The following is a 19,042-nucleotide window of genomic DNA, read 5'->3' as shown; positions in this document are numbered from 1 at the left end:
TAATTCTTCTAGGTCTCAGTTTAGCCTCTTTTCAATAAGAAACCTGCAAGACAATATAAAGAGGGAAAAATATGTGCTTAGTTGATGGTTATATACTCTCAGTTACTGGATGGTAGATACATTGCATTTTTCTTAAATGTAAATTTCTCAAAGTAAATTGAAAATTTCTCTCTGTGATAGAATTATCTAAATAAAAAAATGCACTTGCAATGGTTGGGAAAGTTCTTGTAAAAAGGACTTCACATGGAAGTGAAGGAACTTCCCAAGTTCAGCTAGGAACAGCTGAGACAAAATCAACCCCTAGGTCTATTTTTCATGTATAAGATGTATGTTCTGGTGTGAGTGTGGCTGCACTCACTGCATTTCTCAGAAATCACTTACAGAAAATACACTTAGCAAGACTGGGGAATGCATGCTGAAGGGCAAAAGCTACTTTCCTTTATAAAACCGAATGCAGACTATGAGAGACCCAGGCGGTAGCAGGATTCTTCTCCATGCCCTCTCCCAGGTCCTGCTGCTTGTTGGATTCAGTTAGCTCGCATAAACCAGGCAGTTGAGGCTCCATGGAGAATCACTGGAGCAAGACTTATTCCTAGGAGGCAACCAGATTTTATGGCAAGTGATAAGAGTAGCAGGGAAAACCAGCTAAACTAGAATGTCATCTGTTCTGTCCCCACCTACAGGAACCCCTTGCAATTAGCTAGCCAGGAAGACCATACTTAGAAGAGAAAAAATAATAATAAAGTAATATAAAATGAGACAACACAAGAAAAAACAAGAATAATTTTTCAAATTTAATTTTTAATTTTTGTAGTTATCAAATAGAGCACACTTACTAGAGCACGCACACAGCATGAATGTGCTGCTAAATAGTTTATCATCAAACATCCATGTAACCACCAGCCAGTCTGAGAAATGGAATATTGCTTGGACCCTAGAAGTCACCCTCATTTTTCCTATGACTTTCTTTCCCCCCAAAATAACCATTACCCTGACTCCTATGATAACTATTCTTTGTATTTCATTATAGCTTTTCAGCTTATTCATGAATCCTTAAAGTTATATTTAAGTGGAATTATCAGCATAGTTTGTTTCATGCTCTGCATTCTGTCTGTGAGAGTCATCCATGTTGCGGCGTATAGCTGTGGTTTATTTATTTTCAAGGAGTTGAATTGCCAGCTCATAGGGAAGGCCAGGCTGTTTCCCACAGTGCTTGTGGTCTATCTGTCCCCAGCAGTATATGAGAATTCCAGCTTCTGCACATCCTCATCTTCTCTGAGTGTTTTCCATCTTTTTCACTTTACCTATTCTAATGGGTGACTAGTGATATCATATTGTGTCCACTGATTAATGAGGCTTAAATTCTCTTATATGTTTATAAAAGGCATGACATAATAGCCATTATGTAATTCTGTTTTGTGAAGTACCCATTCAATTATCTTACTCATTTTTCTATTGGGTTGTCTCTCTTTTTCTTAGGGCTTTATAGTAGCTTTTAAAACATATTCAAGATAAGAGGTTTTCTAAGTTATAAGTATTGGAACTATTTTTTACCACTATTTTGATGGCCTTTTTACACTCTTTTTTTAAAGAAATATTTAGTGAATTTCCTCAAATGAAGAAAACTTAAATGATACAGAACTGAAAATATCAGAAATCTATGTACAATAAAAAGTGAATATAAATTAGTCAGTTCCATAGACATTTCCAGCTAAGCATTCATACAAATACAGATTCACCTTTTTCTTACCTATGGGAATAGCATACATACATACATGACGTGATTCTGGGGGGAAAAAAAAATCAGAGATACTGAAAATATTCTCAAGTTTTAAGAATGGTGTGGAATAAGTTTTAACAGCAACATTCTACATGAATGGAAACCTCTGATTTAATTCCATGATTTTATCATGCCAGAATCATGCTTGCTTTTACTTTTCTTAAACACATATTGGTATCATACACATTGGCTTATTAATAATTAAGGCATTTTGCATACAGAGTATCTCAGTGTCAACAAAAATTTTTTAGTACTGATTATTTGCTATAATGGTTTAAACTTTCAAAGTCTTTTCAACATAAAACAGTAGCTGCACACATTTAAGTGTTTTCTTATAAAACACAATCTTTAAAAAAAAGTAATATCATGTATGAAATGAGTCGCCAGTCCAGGTTCGATGCACGATACTGGATGCTTGGGGCTGGTGCACTGGGACGACCCAGAGGGAGGGTATGGGGAGGGAGGAGGGAGGATGGTTCAGGATGGGGAACACAGGTATACCTGTGGCAGATTCATTTCAATATTTGGCAAAACTAATACAATATTGTAAAGTTTAAAAATAAAATAAAATTAAAAAAAAAAAAGTAATGATGATTGGTCTTTGTGATTCCTAGTAATAAGTCCTGTCTTATTTTTCACATAGTATAAATTATATTCTTATGCAGGATTGCATTAAGACCCAGTACTTCTTAAACAATGTTGCTACATAACCATATAAATCCCAAACGCAGCAAAGGTGAACAATCTTGTAGTGCACTTTCACCTCCTTGAAGCTGAAGCTGCTCCTTTTGGATCTTTTTCCACTTCAATGTGAAGTAGCTTGGTAGCATTTCATTAGTGGTTTCATTATGTGGTTTTTTAAAGGAAAAAAATGGTTTTGATTTCTTCCATAGTTCTCAGATGGGATATTTTTGGGGAAATCATATAGTCCAGGGATGTTTTGAATAGCCAAATGTATAGATGAAGTCTTTCAATGCAACTCTAATAATTAAGCATCTACATCCTTGGCTATATTACCAGTATATCCTGGAACCAAAGTAAGATGGTTTTCCTGTTCCCACAACCCACTTAATTGCTGTTTTAAAATCTGAATATTTCCATCATTCACAATTTCTGTTTTGGATGATAGTTCTGACCACCACCTTTTTATGACTGCTTGAAGCCCGTTTAAACCAAATTGTTATATATTCTTCAAATCTGCTTTTAAGTAGTAACTTTACTAAAGGCAACACATCTACACAGCAGCCAAGTGAGATGTACTGTTTTTCTTCCTGTAAACTCTTGGTGAGCACGGGAAGGCAATCCACCACAACTCCAAGGTCCTCTATCCTTATCAAATACGCTACAAGTTCACTGGTACTTCTCTTTCTCCAGAAAGTTAAAGCTACATTCAATCTCAAATTCCTGCTGAATAAAACTTGTGCCATTGTTTCATGGTCCTGAGAAACATCAGAAAAAAAGCCACTATATTTTGATGATGAGCTTTCTGTCTGTGAAGAACCAGAATCACTGGAGTTAATCAAGTATGTTCGACATCATGCCATAGTTTTTCAAGGAGGTGGCCTGCACAAGCCAGTTCATTTTCTTTATTTGCCATGACACAGCCCCCACTTTTAGGGGGCTGCTTTTTTCTGTAACAAGGATTTTGAATAGGATGATGAACTTTCTTTCTTCTATAAACCTTACATTGTTTATCTGGGTTTTTCACAGCTTGTCCAACTGTTCTAGTTATGTAAGCAGCCAACTATTTTGGAGATTTCTTAACCTCCTTCATGTTCTTATTAGTGAAATTAGAGGTCCTTTTTCTAGGAAGATCAGTGGAATGATCCTCAGTATTATTACAAAAGTTGCATTTTTTAACATTGTGGGTTTCAGATGCCATCAGTTCAGTCACTCAGTCATGTCCGACTCTTTGCGACCCCATGGACTGCAGCACGCCAGGCCTCCCTGTCCATCACCAACTCCTGGAGTTCACCCAAACCCATGTCCATTGAGTCAGTGATGCCATCCAACCATCTCATCCTCTGTCGTCCCGTTCCCCTCCTGTCCTCAATCTTTCCCAGCATCAGGGTCTTTTCAAATGAGTCAGCTCTTCACATCAGGTGGCCAAAGTATTGGAGTTTCAGCTTCAACATCAGTCCTACCAATGAACAACCATTTAAGAGATAAAGAAACTTAAATCTATTATCAAAGGCAGTTCAGAATCTGAAGAAAATGTGTTATCTTAACAGAAAAGTTAAATTCAAATTTTTACACCAGCTTACTTTAAGGTAAACTTAATTAACTTTATTTTAAACTTAGTCCTAACCGTATACAAAACTCTCCTCATGTTTCACTTTTCACAAACTTTATCACTTTCTGTACCCATTACTGTGTTCCACCATCCTAAAAAGCCACGTGTAAGTCAAGCTTACTTCCTTTTCCTTTCACAAAATGCAATTCCATTCCTCATACCTTCTTTACTGAAAACACACTTCCTACTTCCCTTAAGCAACCAAGAACTGACTTATATTAGCATTTTATAGATTGGTGAGCATAAATACCAGTGATAATTTCTAAAACCTTTGCTTTCTTAGAGAGAACATTTTAGGATGGCACCAAACATCATTCATTTTTAATCCCAAATCTCTTTAGTTTCTCTGTAAGAGAAAATTAGTGTTCAGTAGTAAGTGTTTCAAAATCTTATTTTATTTGGAAATGACCTAGACTTCCAACACTTAGTTTAGCACAACCCTTAGAAATTCAAGTTACCCCAATCAGGAGTGACTATTTTAGACAGACATTCCTAAAGCATAATTATTCTTAACAGAGTTTATCTAAAAGCTCACATCTCATTTACATTTTTTAGATGTTTCTTCACTCAAAGTAATTTCCTTGCTGACAAACTTGTAACAGATATAATAATATTTAACTTCTATTAAACCTAGGTACAATGAAAATATTCTGCTTAATGTTAATTACTCTTAGACATGTCTACATTAGTTAGATCAATAAACAAACATTAATTATCACATATTTAATACTGAGTATTTTCCACTTCACATGAACCTAAAATTCATTTAGGTTAATTTCTCCTGTATTTAGAATTATTTGATTTGTAAGTGCTTACTTTTTTATAAGGCCAATTAGATTACAGCTCATTTACAAACAGATATCAGCAATATTATCCAAAAAACAAAGACACACACTGTTCAGTTCAGTTCAGTCGCTGAGTCTTGTCGGACTCTTTGCGACCCCATGAATCGCAGCATGCCAGGCCTCCCTTGTCCATCACCAACTCCCGGAGTTCACTCAGACTCACATCCATCGAGTCAGTGATACCATCCAGCCATCTCATCCTCTGCCATCCCCTTCTCCTCCTGCCCCCAATCCCTCCCAGCATCAGAGTCTTTTCCAATGAGTCAACTCTTCGCATGAGGTGGCCAAAGTACTGGAGTTTCAGCTTTAGCATCATTCCTTCCAAAGAAATCCCAGGGCTGATCTCCTTCAGAATGGACTGGTTATCGGATCTCCTTGGAGTCCAAGGGGCTCTCAAGAGTCTTCTCCAACACCACAGTTCAAAAGCATCAATTCTTTGGCGCTCAGCTTTCTTCACAGTCCAACTCTCACATCCATACCTGACCACTGGAAAAACCATAGCCTTGACTAGACAGACCTTTGTTGGCAAAGTAATGTCTCTGCTTTTGAATATGCTGTCTAGGTTGGTCATAACTTTTCTTCCAAGGAGTAAGCGCCTTTTAATTTGATGGCTGCAATCACCATCTGCAGTGATTTTGGAACCCAGAAAAATAAAGTCTGACACTGTTTCCACTGTTTCCCCATCTATTTCCCATGAAGTGATGGGACCAGATGCCATGATCTTCGTTTTCTGAATGTTGAGTTTTAAGCCAACTTTTTCACTCTCCTCATTTACCTTCATCAAGAGGCTTTTTAGTTCCTCTTCACTTTCTGCCATAAGGGTGGTGTCATCTGCATATCTGAGGTTATTGATATTTCTACCAGTAATCTTGATTCCAGCCTGTGTTTCTTCCAGCCCAGCATTTCTCATGATGTACTCTGCATATAAGTTAAATAAACAGGGTGACAATATACAGCCTTGACGTACTCCTTTTCCTATTTGGAACCAATCTGTTGTTCCATGTCCAGTTCTAACTGTTGCTTCCTGACCTGCATACAAATTTCTCAAGAGGCAGATCAGGTGGTCTGGTATTCCCATCTCTTTCAGAATTTTCTACAGTTGATTGTGATCCACACAGTCAAAGGCTTTGGCATAGTCAATAAAGCAGAAATAGATGTTTTTCTGGAACTCTCTTGCTTTTTCCATGATCCAGCGGATGTTGGCAATTTGATCTCTGGTTCCTCTGCCTTTTCTAAAACCAGCTTGAACATCTGGAAGTTCACGGTTCACATATTGCTGAAGCCTGGCTTGGAGGATTTTGAGCATTACTTTACTAGTGTGTGAGATGAGTGCAATTGTGCAGTAGTTTGAGCATTCTTTGGCATTGCCTTTCTTTGGGATTGGAATGAAAACTGACCTTTTCCAGTCTTGTGGCCACTGCTGAGTTTTCCAAATTTGCTGGCATATTGAGTACAGCACTTTCACAGCATCATCTTTCAGGATTTGAAATAGCTCAACTGGAATTCCATCACCTCCACTAGCTTTGTTCGTAGTGATGCTTTCTAAGGCCCACTTGACTTCACATTCCAGGATGTCTGGCTCTAGGTGAGTGATCACACCATCGTGGTTATCCGGGTCATGAAGATCTTTTTTGTACAGTTCTTCTGTGTATTCTTGCCACCTCTTCTTAATATCTTCTGCTTCTGTTAGGTCCATACCATTTCTGTCCTTTATCGAGCCCATCTTTGCATGAAATGTTCCCTTGGTATCTCTAATTTTCTTGAAGATATCTCTAGTCTTTCCCATTCTGTTGTTTTCCTCTATTTCTTTGCATTGGTCACTAGGAAGGCTTTCTTATCTCTTCTTGCCATTCTTTGGAACTCTGCATTCAGACACACACTAATAAAAAGGACATCTTTTTTGTGTGTTAGTTCTAAAAGGTCTTGTACGTCTTCATAGAAGCATTCAACTTCAGCTTCTTCAGCGTTACTGGTTGGGGCATAGACTTGGATTATTGTGATATTGAATGGTTTGCCTTGGAAACAAACAGAGATCATTCTGTCGTTTTTGACAGAGTAACAGGCAAATTTGGCCTTGGAATACGGAACGAAGCAGGGTAAAGACTAATAGAGTTTTGCCAAGAAAATGCACTAGTCATAGCAAAGACCCTCTTCCAACAACACAAGAGAAGACTCTACACATGGACATCACCAGATGGTCAACACCGAAATCAGAGACATACACATATCCAAATAGACACAAGAGATCCTATAGCTTTGTTTTCCAAACTTAGTTATGAATCAGATATCACAATGCAAAACACACTAATTGTAAAAAATGGTTGGAATAAGATTTTAAAAGGCTTTATTCCCCCTTTTTTTCCTTTTGGTTTCAGGAATTAGAGATAGTTTAGATAAGTGATCCAGAGAGCTCTGGTCTAAAGGTATAGAAGGAGTTATTTCCTCAGGGCAAAAATTTTTATAGAGATAATTTTTTTCTTCTTCAAGCTTTCTCTGGAGTCTAAAGAATATTGTGACCACATTGTTAAAAATTGTATTTTTCTGTGATCATAGTTTTATAGGCAAAATTTAGATCAGATAGTGCTCAATTTGGCCCTGATATCAAGGGCGGATTGGTCCCAGCAAGGATTTTCCCTTGAGGAAGTGGGGGTCTTAGTTTGATCAGCCCCAGGCTGTTGATTACAGGAGGAAGTCCTGGACATAAGGGAACTTCAGTCCATTTTCCTATCCTATGTCAATGAAGATCTAATATTTTTAGGCCATTTTTCTTGTATGTGGGTCATGGATATAGATTGACCAGTCAAAAATATGTTTTTTTCCCCAAGGGGTTCCCAGGTAGAGTGTGGAACCTTAGAGTGAGCAATTCCCATATGAACTCAAGCAGTTTGTACTAGATATCTGTGCACTCAAACCAAACCAACAAACCAAACCAGAACTTCACCAGCCAGGAGTCACACTCCAAATGAAACAAAAGGCAAAGAGATGCCCAGAAATCAAAAGCCAGGTGGCAGGAGTGCCCCCAAAAAGATGGGAAAGTGACCCCCAGAAATCAAAAGCCAAATGGCATAAATACCAAACGTGACTCCCCAGTTCCACTAGACCTGTGACCTGGCAAAGTCAGTGCTAACAGCCTTTTTAGTTTTGATATAGTTTCAAGAATTTCTTGTTGATTTTCTGCAAAGAAGTTACTCTACCATTTCCTCTTTTAGAAGCTTCTAGATACCAGTCACAGTAAACACGGCTGGCCTTTTCTAAATGTGTGTGGAAAAATATCAATTTTAGAATATCAAAAGAACCCCAATTTGGCCATTTTAGGTTGAGATCTCTTTTAATATAATTTCCCTAATTAACTAGGTACTTGCAAGTATGAGCTCCGTACGTATTGTACATGAATCTGGCTGGAGTGTTAGTCAGAGGCTGGCTTTCTGACACCCCTTTGTTTCTGTTTTTGAGAGATTCTGTTTCCCATTTTAAGCTGAATTTGTCAGGGAGAAAACTCACTAGTGAACTTGTGTAGTGGGCCCATGTGCTGCTTGTGAGCTTAACTCCTCCAGGAGTCACCCCAGAGTCGTTTCAGCTCATCTTATGTGTCTTGGATTCTGCCTCTGGCAATCTAAGACCACCATGGCTTCTCAGGTCGCTGAATGGCCAGTTCTTATGTGCGACCCCTAGACGGGCAAGTATTTTAATTAATGAGTGGGTTTCCTTATGCGACCATTGCGTGGTATGAGGACTAGGCCTCCACCACTCCCATAAATTTCTGTCACCTGAGAAAACCAAAACTGGCCAGGAGGAGTCTTGTCCCTTTTCTTTAGAGCAAAACTCTCATTTATTTTCCTCACTTTTACCCTGACAAATTCTATAATGGCAGTCAAATTGAGGAAAAGTGTCAGATCAGCCTCTTAACCACTCAGCCAAGACCATTCAGTCCCCTACAATGGAGCAACCTTGGCATCTTTCAGCCGAGCCCAGTTATTCCTCGATTTTTTTTTTCCCCAATTGAGCCCCCCTACCCAGTGCCTTTCCACTAGGTGGGCAATTCTCCTGGCATCTTTAAGCCAGCCCCCCACCCAGTATCTTTTGCCTGGGTGGGAATTTCTTTGTATCTTTCAGCTGAGCCCTACTCAGTGTCTAGACCATGAGTGGGTATGTCCCAGATGTTTCACCCGGGCCCCACCCAGTATCTTTCCTACTGTGATGGGGCAGGTAACCTGCTCCACCACTAAATAAAACTCAGAATCTCAACCAATATGGGGCATTTGACAACCAGGAGAGACTTAACTAAATTCGTCTGCACTCCCCGAGGAGGCAGATGGGCACAAGGGGCTGCTGCTGGTACCAAAGCTCCAGTTCCTTGTGGAGTCCAGTTGAAGGAAGGAAGTCCACTCTGGGTCACTTCGTCAGTCACCATAATTGTTGACTAAAAAAGATGTACAATTTGAGAGTTGTGAGTTAAGTTTTACTTGGGGCAAAATGAGGACTGCAGCCCGGGAGGCAGCATCTCAGCTCTGAGAGACTGCTCCAAAGTGGCAATGGGGGAAAGCCAACATATAAGGTTTGGGTGAAGGGGGAGTTCAATACCATGAATCACTCATTTTACAAAAGGTTTCTGTTAGTCATGAGGATCTGATGTCACCATGAGGGGATTTAGTGCTTCCTAGATATGAGGAGATTGTGATTGAGATCTCAAGGATTGAGATAATAAAATCTGTTCCTAAAAACATCTAACTATCTAAAGACCTGTCCCACCACATTCCCTGGAGCACAGAGTGCCTCACTCCACCCTGAACTCCCTCAGGGGTTGTTGAAGTCACCAGCTATACCAGCATGGAGTTCAATCTCCCTAGAGGCAGATGGCAAATGCATTTGTTGTTCAGTCCTTGGCAATGCTCTTGCTAAGTGCCAATTTGTAGTTCACTTGTGTGACTCTTTGCAACCCCATCAACTGCAGCACACCAGGCTTCCCTGTCCTTCACTATCTCTCAGAGTTTGTTCAAACATGTACATTAAGTTGGTGATCCAACCATCTGGTCCTCTGTCTTCTTCTCCTGCTGCCCTCAATCTTTCCCAGCATCAGTTCAGTCACTCAGTCATGTCCAACTCTTTGTGACCCCATGGACTGCAGCACACTAGGCCTCCCTGTCCATCACCAACTCCTGGAGTTCACTCAAACTCATGTCCATTGAGTTGGTGATGCCATCCAACCATCTCATCCTCTGTCATCCCCTTCTCCTCCCACCTTCAATCTTTCTCAGCATCAGGGTCTTTTCAAATGAGTTAGTTCTTGATATCAGGTGGCCAAAGTATTGGAGTTTCTGCTTCAGCATCAGTCCTTCCAAAGAATATTCAGAACTAATTTCCTTTAGGATGAACTGGTTGGATCTCCTTGCGTCCAAGAGACTCTCAAGAGTCTTCTCCAATACCACAGTTCAAAAGCATCAATTCTTTGGCACTCAGTTCAGTTCAGTTCAGTCGCTCAGTCATGTCCGACTCTTTGTGATCCCATCAACAGCACGCCAGGCCTCCCTTTCCATCACCAACTCCCAGAGTTCACTCAAACTCACGTCCATTGAGTCAGTGATGCCATCCAGCCATCTCATCCTCTGTCGTCCCCTTCTGCTCCTGCCCCCAATCCCTCCCAGCATCAGAGTCTTTTCCAGTGAGTCAACTCTTCGCATGAGGTGGCCAAAGTACTGGAGTTTCAGCTTTAGCATCAGTCCTTCCAAAGAACACCCAGGACTGATCTCCTTTAGAATGGACTGGTTGGATCTCCTTGGAGTCCAAGGGACTCTCAAGAGTCTTCTCCAACACCACAGTTCAAAGGCATCAATTCTTCAGCACTCAGCTTTCTTTATAGTCCAACTCTAACATCCATACATGACCACTGGAAAAACCATAGCCTTGACTAGAGGGACCTTCGTTGGCAAAGTAATGTCTCTGCTCTTCAATATGCTATCTAGGTTAGTCATAACTTTTCTTCCAAGGAACAAGCATCTTTTAATTTCATGGCTGCAGTCACCATCTGCAGTGATTTTGGAGCCCCCCAAAATAAAGTCTGACATGGTTTCCACTGTTTCCCCATCTATTTCTCATGAAGTGATGGGACCAGATGCCATGATCTTCGTTTTCTGAATGTTGAGCTTTAAGCCAACTTTTTCACTCTTTTTCACATTCTTCAAGAGGCTCTTTAGTTCTTCTTTGCTTTCTGCCATAAATGTAATGTCATCTGCATATCTGAGGTTATTGATATTTCTCCCGGCAGTCTTGATTCCAGCTTGTGCTTCATCCAATCCAACATTTCTCATGATGTACTCTGCATGTGAGTTAAGTAAGCAGGATGACAATATAGAGCCTTGACATACTTCTTTCCTGATTTGGAACCAGTCTGTTGTTCCATATCCAGTTCTTACTTTTGCTTCTTGACCTGTATACAGATTTCTCAGGAGGCAGATCAGGTGGTCTGATATTCCCATCTCTTGAAGAATTTCCACAGTTCGTTGAGATCCACACAGTTAAAGTCTTTGGCATAGTCAATAAAGCAGGATTTTCTGGAACACTCTTGCTTTTTTGATGATCTAGTGGATGTTGGCAATTTGATCTCTGGCTCCTCTGCCTTTTCTAAATGCAACTTGAACATCTGAAAGTTCATAGTTCACGTACTGTTGAAGCCTGGCTTGAAGAATTTTGAGCATTACTTTGCTAGTGTGTGAGATGAGTGCAATTGTGCAGTAGTCTGAGCATTCTTTGGCTTTGCCTTTCTTTTGGATTGTAATGAAAACTGACCTTTTCCAGTGCTGTGGCCACTGCTGAGTTTTCCAAATTTGCTGGCATATTGACTGCAGCACCTTCACAGCATCATCTTTTAGGATTTGAAATAGCTCAACTGGAATTCCATCACCTCCACTAGCTTTGTTCATAGTGATACTTTCTAAGGCCCACCTGACTTCACATTCCAGGATGTCTGGCTCCCAGCATCAGGGTCTTTTCCAATAAGTCTTCTCTTTAGATCAGGTGGCCAAAGTATTGGAGCATCAGCATCATCATGGAAAGGCTACATGAAAACATATTTCTTTAGCCTCAGCATTCTAGCCATTTAGACACCAGACATGAAAATGAAGAAGCTTTATTAGACGTTCCAGCTGCAACAAAGGTGATGTGAAAAATAAGGAAGACAGCCAGCCAGCAGCCACAACCAAAACCTCAGACATAAGACCCTAACTGAGCCATCACAGGCCTCTCTAAGCATTCACACCACCCAACTAAGACCCTAGTCATTGTGGAATGAAAACTATCTATCCCTGGTGGTCCCTGCCTAGATTCCTGACCCATTAAATCTCAGGCATAATAAATGTTTTCTGATACCACTAAGTTTTGGGTGAATATTATGCAATGATAGATAACTGATACTGAGGTTTCCATGAGGGTTGATGTGGAGCCAGGCTCTGAAGGACTGGAAATCATGCAGAAGAGTGATTCCGGGAAAGGGAAACACATGAACTAAGCTGGTAAATGAAGAATAAACCTAAAGCCTTCAGATGCCCATGAGGTAATCATACCAGCAAAGTGGAAAGGTTATTTGGAGATAAATGTTGCAAGATGTTCTTCACCTTTTTTACTTATTAGAACAAAGAGAGACTTTGTTAGCATAATGGCACATTAAAATGAAGCTATATAGTTGTCATGGCAAGAAAAATATGATATGACTTGTGGATGTTTCACTCTGAAGAATCTGAAGTCACAGCTTCTGGAATGGACCCAGAGCCCTGACTGAAGTCACCTTTAGAAAGGAAAAGAAGAGACAGAAGGGAGAATGATCTCATAAGTGTTTATCCTAGATATGCCTCTTCTGTACTAAATGGGTGATGGCATGGGAAAAGACTATTGGTGGTTTATTTGTTCTCATTCCTCTAATAGATTCTGAACTCAACCTATATCCATTATCAGCTGTTGATAGTGAGACTCTTCTCAGGATATAACTTTACCTTCAAGATCTACAAGATTTACCAGGTTTATGTATGAAAGTGAAAGTGAAGTCGCTAGTCCTGTCCGACTCTTTGTGACCCCATGGACTGTAGCCTACCAGGCTCCTCCCTCCATGGGATTCTCCAGGCAAGAGTACTGGAGTGGGGTGCCATTTCCTAACTTAATTAGCAAGAAGCACTGAGTTATGAAAGACCTTGCCAGAGGTAGGGGGTGGGGCTTAGGTGAAATGGGTGAAAGTAGTTAAAAGATATAAAGAAGATTAAGTCATGGGATGTACCATTCAGACATGGTAATAACACTATATTGCAAATTTGAACATTGCTAAGAAAGTAGATCGGGAAAGTTCTCAAGAAAAAATTGTGTAACTGTGTAGCAATGGATGTTATCTAGACTCATTGTGGTGAGATTTCTCAATATATACAGATATCTAATCATCTTGTTTTGTATAGGAAACTAATATAATGTTATGTGTCAATTGTACATCAATTTTTAAAACAAAAATTACAAAACCTCTTGAAAACAAGGAACAGGTATTTAGATGTAGTTTGGGAAGCAACTGAGAACTTCTACTGTGTAAAAGGTTTATAAGTATATATTACAAACATACTTCTTATGTACCTTTGGGGACAGAAGAAAAAAGGAGACACATGAATTTCTGGACTGTAGAACTGGGTAAAAAGATACATTGGTGAAGTTAGTACCAGAGCAAGACCAAGAACTACCACAAAGTGAGAATAATGATGAGATAGAGTTGTCTTATCACTGTGTCCCATTCCTTTCATTTCTCAACCTTGAAAATTGCTTCTGAAGCCATAAATGGAATGCGATGGCAATTTGAAGGGAAGTTTATGAGAACCACATGCCCCAACTATGAGTAACAGCACAAAAAAATGTGGAGTGAAACTGGGTAGTGCATATTGACTTTTCTTGTCAACATCTTGTATGATAGCTTATCTCATAATGCTGGCATTTTGAACTCTAGTAAATAAAAACTTTCTGCAGCAAGAAGACTGTATTTTTATTCCCAGTGATATATAACTTCAGGTATCTTTAGAAGGAAGGAGAACATACTGGAGTTCAATAATAAAATGTTTATTACAGTACTGAATGTGAAAATGTCTCAGCAGTAGTTTTTAAAAATGCATGATGAGAATACATGGCCCTTCAATGCAGTGATAATAAATAAATAAAGCCAGAGGCAGAAAAACCCAACCAGATTTTGCAGTCAAAATATGACCTAAAAAAAAAAAAAAAGATCTAGAAAATGCAAAGTTAGTGAGACTCTACTTCCTATATATAGTTTGTCTTCTGAGCTCTTCAGTCGTTTTCCTTGATCAAATTAGACACTCAGATAATTACATAGTAAAAATAAACATCTTTCATATTTCTTTGCTTTGTTCTTTATCATGCTAGATAGTAGATTTTGTGTCGATTTTGTAGGTAGATTTTGAGCTGTTAGTCAGTTAAATTTTGGCATCGGGAAATTTGGAGTTTTGAAATCTGTTTAATATTTTCTCTTAATATGGAAATTTAATCTGTGAAAATGCATAGTATTTCTGATGTCAAGACTAATATAGGATAATGCATAGAAAGTGTTTTGAAAACCATAATATGTGAAATAAGACGTTAAAATTGTAATGTTGATGTTGATGATGATAATAGTGTTACCAGGTGCACATACACGGAAACAACACACATCACATGTCTTTAGGTGTTAAGTAGAAAGAAAACTCGGCATTTTTCCTTCTGAAAAAGGAAAACTGAGATTTTCCCCAGCCATGGTCTGTTAACATAGGCTATTTTCTTTATAGTAGTCTGTCAGTGTGTATTTATTGAGATCTGCTTTGTGTAGAATTCATTTCTTGCTGTTTTGGAGAACTGTAAAAATGCTAGTAAAGTCTCTGCACCAGAGGAATTTATTTTCTAAAGGAAAAGAGAAAAAAAGAAAATTCACATACTTAACCTGTATGTGAAAGCATGTGTCTCTTCAATTAGGTATATTATGTACATGCCTCATTGCACACTTCTCACCCACACATCCACTTTCTCAGTGATTTAGTAAAGGGATGGCACACTGTATCCTGAGGACCAAATCCAGCCAGTGACCTATTTTTGTATGGCTCTTGAGCTCAGAATGTTTTGTATATTTTTAAAGGGACTTAGACTTCCCTGGTGGTTCAGACGATAAAGCATCTGCCTACAATGCGGGAGACCCGGGTTCAATCCCTGGGTTGGGAAGATGCCCCGGAGAAGGGCATGGCAACCTACTCCAGTATTCTTGCCTGGAAAATCCCAAGGACAGAGGAGCCTGGTAGGCTACAGTCCATGGAGTCACAAAGAGTCGGACACAACTCAGAGACTTCACTTTCTTTCACTTTAAAGGATTTAAAAAAAAAAATAGAAATGATGAAGAATATGCAACATAGACAATATAAGTCTTGAAAAGCCTTAACTATTTACTATCTTTACAGGCTCTTTATAGGAAAAAAATGATTGGTCCTTGATTTAGAGTGCTGTGTGAATCTATGAAGTTTTGCCAAACTAGAGAGATCAGAGTTGTCCCAGGTTAGTGTGAGAGCCAGTGCCAAATGATGTATAACCCTATAACCACACAGGACAATGCTTGCCTAAAGCTACCTCGTATTTGTACTGCATCGGCCTTCAAAGCCTTTCTTGTATGAAAGGCGGAAATAAACACAGAAGTCATACTTATTACTGCAGGAAGTTTCACGTGTCGATTTCAATGCAAGTATCTAAATCTCTGCCATCTCTGATAGTACAGATTATTCAAGTCAAGCAAATCTAGGTCTCCGTCCTCTCTTCCCTATTGCCAAGTTAGTTTACAATGCTTTAGCATTCTGTTTATAAAATGTGCCAAGAAGGACCCTTGGTGACCACTCAGCCTCTAGACTCGAGTCTGTGGCTGATTGTGACGTTACTGCTGATTGAACTTGCCACTGGATATGACAGAAAAGACCTATCTTTTCCCACCATCTCTTTGAAAGCTTCTTTTTATTTCAGAGCTGTAGTTGGAATTTGTAATATGTGACTCAGCTGTTTGGTTTATGCTCTTTCCAATGCCTTTGCAGGGAAGTGTCCTTTCATTTCTGCTTCAAAAGCATTCTTTATGAGAGTTTCTCCTGGCATTTAAAAGAGTTTCTCCTGGCATCCCACTAGCATCCCACCGCACCCAAGCAGCTCTCAGCGCTGCCGTATAATAACTTGTCTGCCGGTTTATTATTTGAGTGTGGTTTTTGTGTTTTCATTCAGTGTCTTCATGAATATTCCATTTTCTATTACTGAGCACAGTTTTAGGGGACTTCAGTCTTACCTAGTGGAATGGTTACCTGCAAAGTCCCATTTGGAGGTCATGCCCATCCAAGACTCTGGGAGCCGCGATTCCAGTTTATGCTCTTTATTATTCAGCTTTAGTGGATCAAGTAGCCAAAAGGATGCAGAAACAACAGATTATACATCTCTTGAAACTTCCTGTGCCTCACTGTCCTCGTATGTTAAAATGAAGACAATAATAGAACCTAACTCGTAGGCGTGCTGGGGAAATTAAGTGAGATAATTCATATAATTGTTTAGCTCCGTGCTTGGCATAGAGCAAACACTTGCTGCATGCTGATCCCATGATTGTCGTCATCATCTCTTCACTCAGACAGCACTTTCCTTCCCTAGAGTATTGGCTTAGTCATTCCACAGATATAGGTGCCTACCATGTACTAGGCACTGTCTTAAGCACTGGATTATCAAAGATATCTTTAAATCTTCACTGGAAACATGACAGATTTCGTTCAAGCACAGATCTGGTCAGGTGTCTGACATATGCCTAAATCAGTGGTTTGGAGGGTGTGCCCAGGCCAGTGAGCTGATTTCAGTCTATGTGGTGGTACTTGTCTCTGAGAGGAAACCCATGGGCTGCCACACTTGCTTACATGGACATCTTAGTAATCTCTGCCTAGTTAAATTGATTATTCCATCATCTTATCAGTGCACCGTGTTTGTTCTACTTTGACCTCTCTGTATGTACCACTGTCTATGCTCAATCACAGAGTCACCATACCGGCCTGCCGTGGGTACAAAGATAAGCAGTCTTCAGCTGTGAGGCAAGGTTACCTCCTACCTGCTGATACCAGGGATGGCCTCAGGAACCCCTCGGTGTTACAGAGAACAATGGCTTCTGACTAACCAAGTCCATAGATTCCAGGCTGAGATGTCACTGCATAGACAGCCACTCTAGATTTCCCTTGGCAGAGCCCCTTCCAAGGAATAGAACTGTACGTGTGGGTGGTTGCTGTAGAAGCCGTTGGTAAATCCCGTGGCTTCTGCTGATAGCTATTAATCCTATAAGTGCCTTGGATTCTCAAGCAAGACAAGGAGAGGCAGTTGAGGAAGTGCTTGATAACTTCCCATAGACATGGGGCCTCCTTGGGAAAACCTCCACAGCTGCTTCCTGTGACCTTCCTCAGAGCTATAATAGCTGATTTAAATTCCTTGTCTACTAGAGATAGTCAGCCATGTTCCTGCCACTCATAGAGACCTGAGAATGTAGAGCCAACCCACAGACACCCAGAGGTTTTTCTTTTCCTGAATCAAGAACAAGAGACAGAGTGACTCTTAGGAGTGGCTTCTGACTCGAGGCTCCAGGGGATTCCCTGATTCACACAGTTCTCCCATTCTGTGAACCTCCACTATTTGCACCCCAGATTCCTATTTTGACTTAAGCTACTTCCAGTGGTGAACATGTAACTGACAACTGAAAGAGTTCTGTCTAAAATCCTCTCTAATCGCTCCCTCTCTTTAAATACCAACAGTGACTGAGTTTATTCTTTTCCCAAACAGGTTATAAACTCTAAAATGACCATTTCCTTTTAAAATTATTACAAGGAAAAACTATCTTAGCCATAAAAAATGATATAATCTTGCCATTTGTGACTACATGGATGGACCTTGAGGCTATTATGCTGAGTGAAATAAATCAGAGAAGACAAACACCATATGATCTCTCTCGTATGTTGAATATTAAAAAAAACAAGCAACACCCCCCCCCCGAAAAAGTGAACATACCAAACAAAAATAAACATGTGGATACAGAAAACAGAGTAGTGGTTACTAGAGGGGAAGAGAAGGAAGGTGATATGGGTAAAGAAAGTACTGTATAGTGACAGGTAGAAATTAAAATTTTGGTGGTGAGTACTGTATATACACTCTAGTAACTACAGAAGTAGAAATATAATGTTGTACACCCCAAACTTATATAATATTGAACTGTAGCCTGCCAGGCTCCTCTGTGCACGGGGATTCTCCAGGAAAGAATACTGGAGTGTGTTGCCATGCCCTCCTCTAGGAGACCTTCCCAACCCAGGGATCAAACCCTAGTCTCTTACATCTCATGCATTGGCAGGTGGGTTCTTTACCACAAGTGCCACTTGGGAAGTCCAATAAAACAATGTTGTCTCAATTAAAAAATATCACTACATTAGGCATTTGGCTGCCTTCTCCTCATTGATCAGAACATCTCTTCTCCACATCCATGGGAGGACCTGCAGCCCAGCACCCTCTAAGGCCCCCAAGAGGAATTTGGCTGACGAGCCTACTGATTCCTCATAGTAAAAGTATTGGGGATGAAAATTAATAATACAATAAAAATATTAGGGATGAGTCACCCGTGGCAATCCCAAGGGTTGGACAAGGAGAAGAGTTGCCAGAGAAATACAGGGAGAGTGATACGTAAGTTTTAAAAACAATACAAGATGACAAATTCAGCTAGAAGTAGGACCAGCTCCCTTTGGGGAAGAAAGGCCTCTCTTCTGAAGATGACTCAATGGAGCAGGTCAACCTTGGGAGTCGTGTGCTGGAGAGAGCCAGGACCACATGAGGGGTGGTGATGGGATCCCTGAGTCAGCACTAGAGGAGAGTCATTGTCTTCCAGGACACTAGGATTAAATAGGAAAACACTGGCTCCACAGAAAATCCTGAAATATTAAGACATTGCCAGTTCCAATTGATTTTTCCCAAGTCCTTGAACTGAAAAACAGCTTCTCTAGTTACTATCTTTGATGAGACTAAGCAAGGCCAGACTTCCTTGTTGCCCAAGGAAACTTGAAATCAGGACAATGATCCTCACCCAAAGAT

The 19,042-nt window shown here is 40.0% G+C and overlaps 1 protein-coding gene and 1 pseudogene across 1 annotated transcript; both read right to left on the bottom strand.

The window, feature by feature from the left end:
- Positions 1-783: 783 nt before the first annotated feature.
- LOC781308 (KATNB1-like protein 1) lies at positions 784-3,662 on the bottom strand (annotated as a pseudogene).
- LOC132344357 (uncharacterized) lies at positions 784-7,067 on the bottom strand. Its single transcript, XM_059883864.1, has one exon. It carries the CDS (start codon positions 6,702-6,704, stop codon positions 6,012-6,014), a length of 693 nt encoding a protein of 230 aa, XP_059739847.1. The 5' UTR covers positions 6,705-7,067; the 3' UTR covers positions 784-6,011.
- Positions 7,068-19,042: the final 11,975 nt, after the last annotated feature.

This window comes from Bos taurus, chromosome X, assembly GCF_002263795.3.
Source record: "Bos taurus isolate L1 Dominette 01449 registration number 42190680 breed Hereford chromosome X, ARS-UCD2.0, whole genome shotgun sequence".
Taxonomy (NCBI): Eukaryota; Metazoa; Chordata; class Mammalia; order Artiodactyla; family Bovidae; genus Bos; species Bos taurus.
Note: the sequence above shows the minus strand (reverse complement) of the source record. Positions and strands in the feature narration are given on the sequence as shown.

Excerpts from the sequence above, each read along its gene's own strand:
- LOC132344357 (XM_059883864.1), bottom strand. The coding sequence starts at position 6,704 with ATGGGAAAGACTAGAGATATCTTCAAGAAAATTAGAGATACCAAGGGA.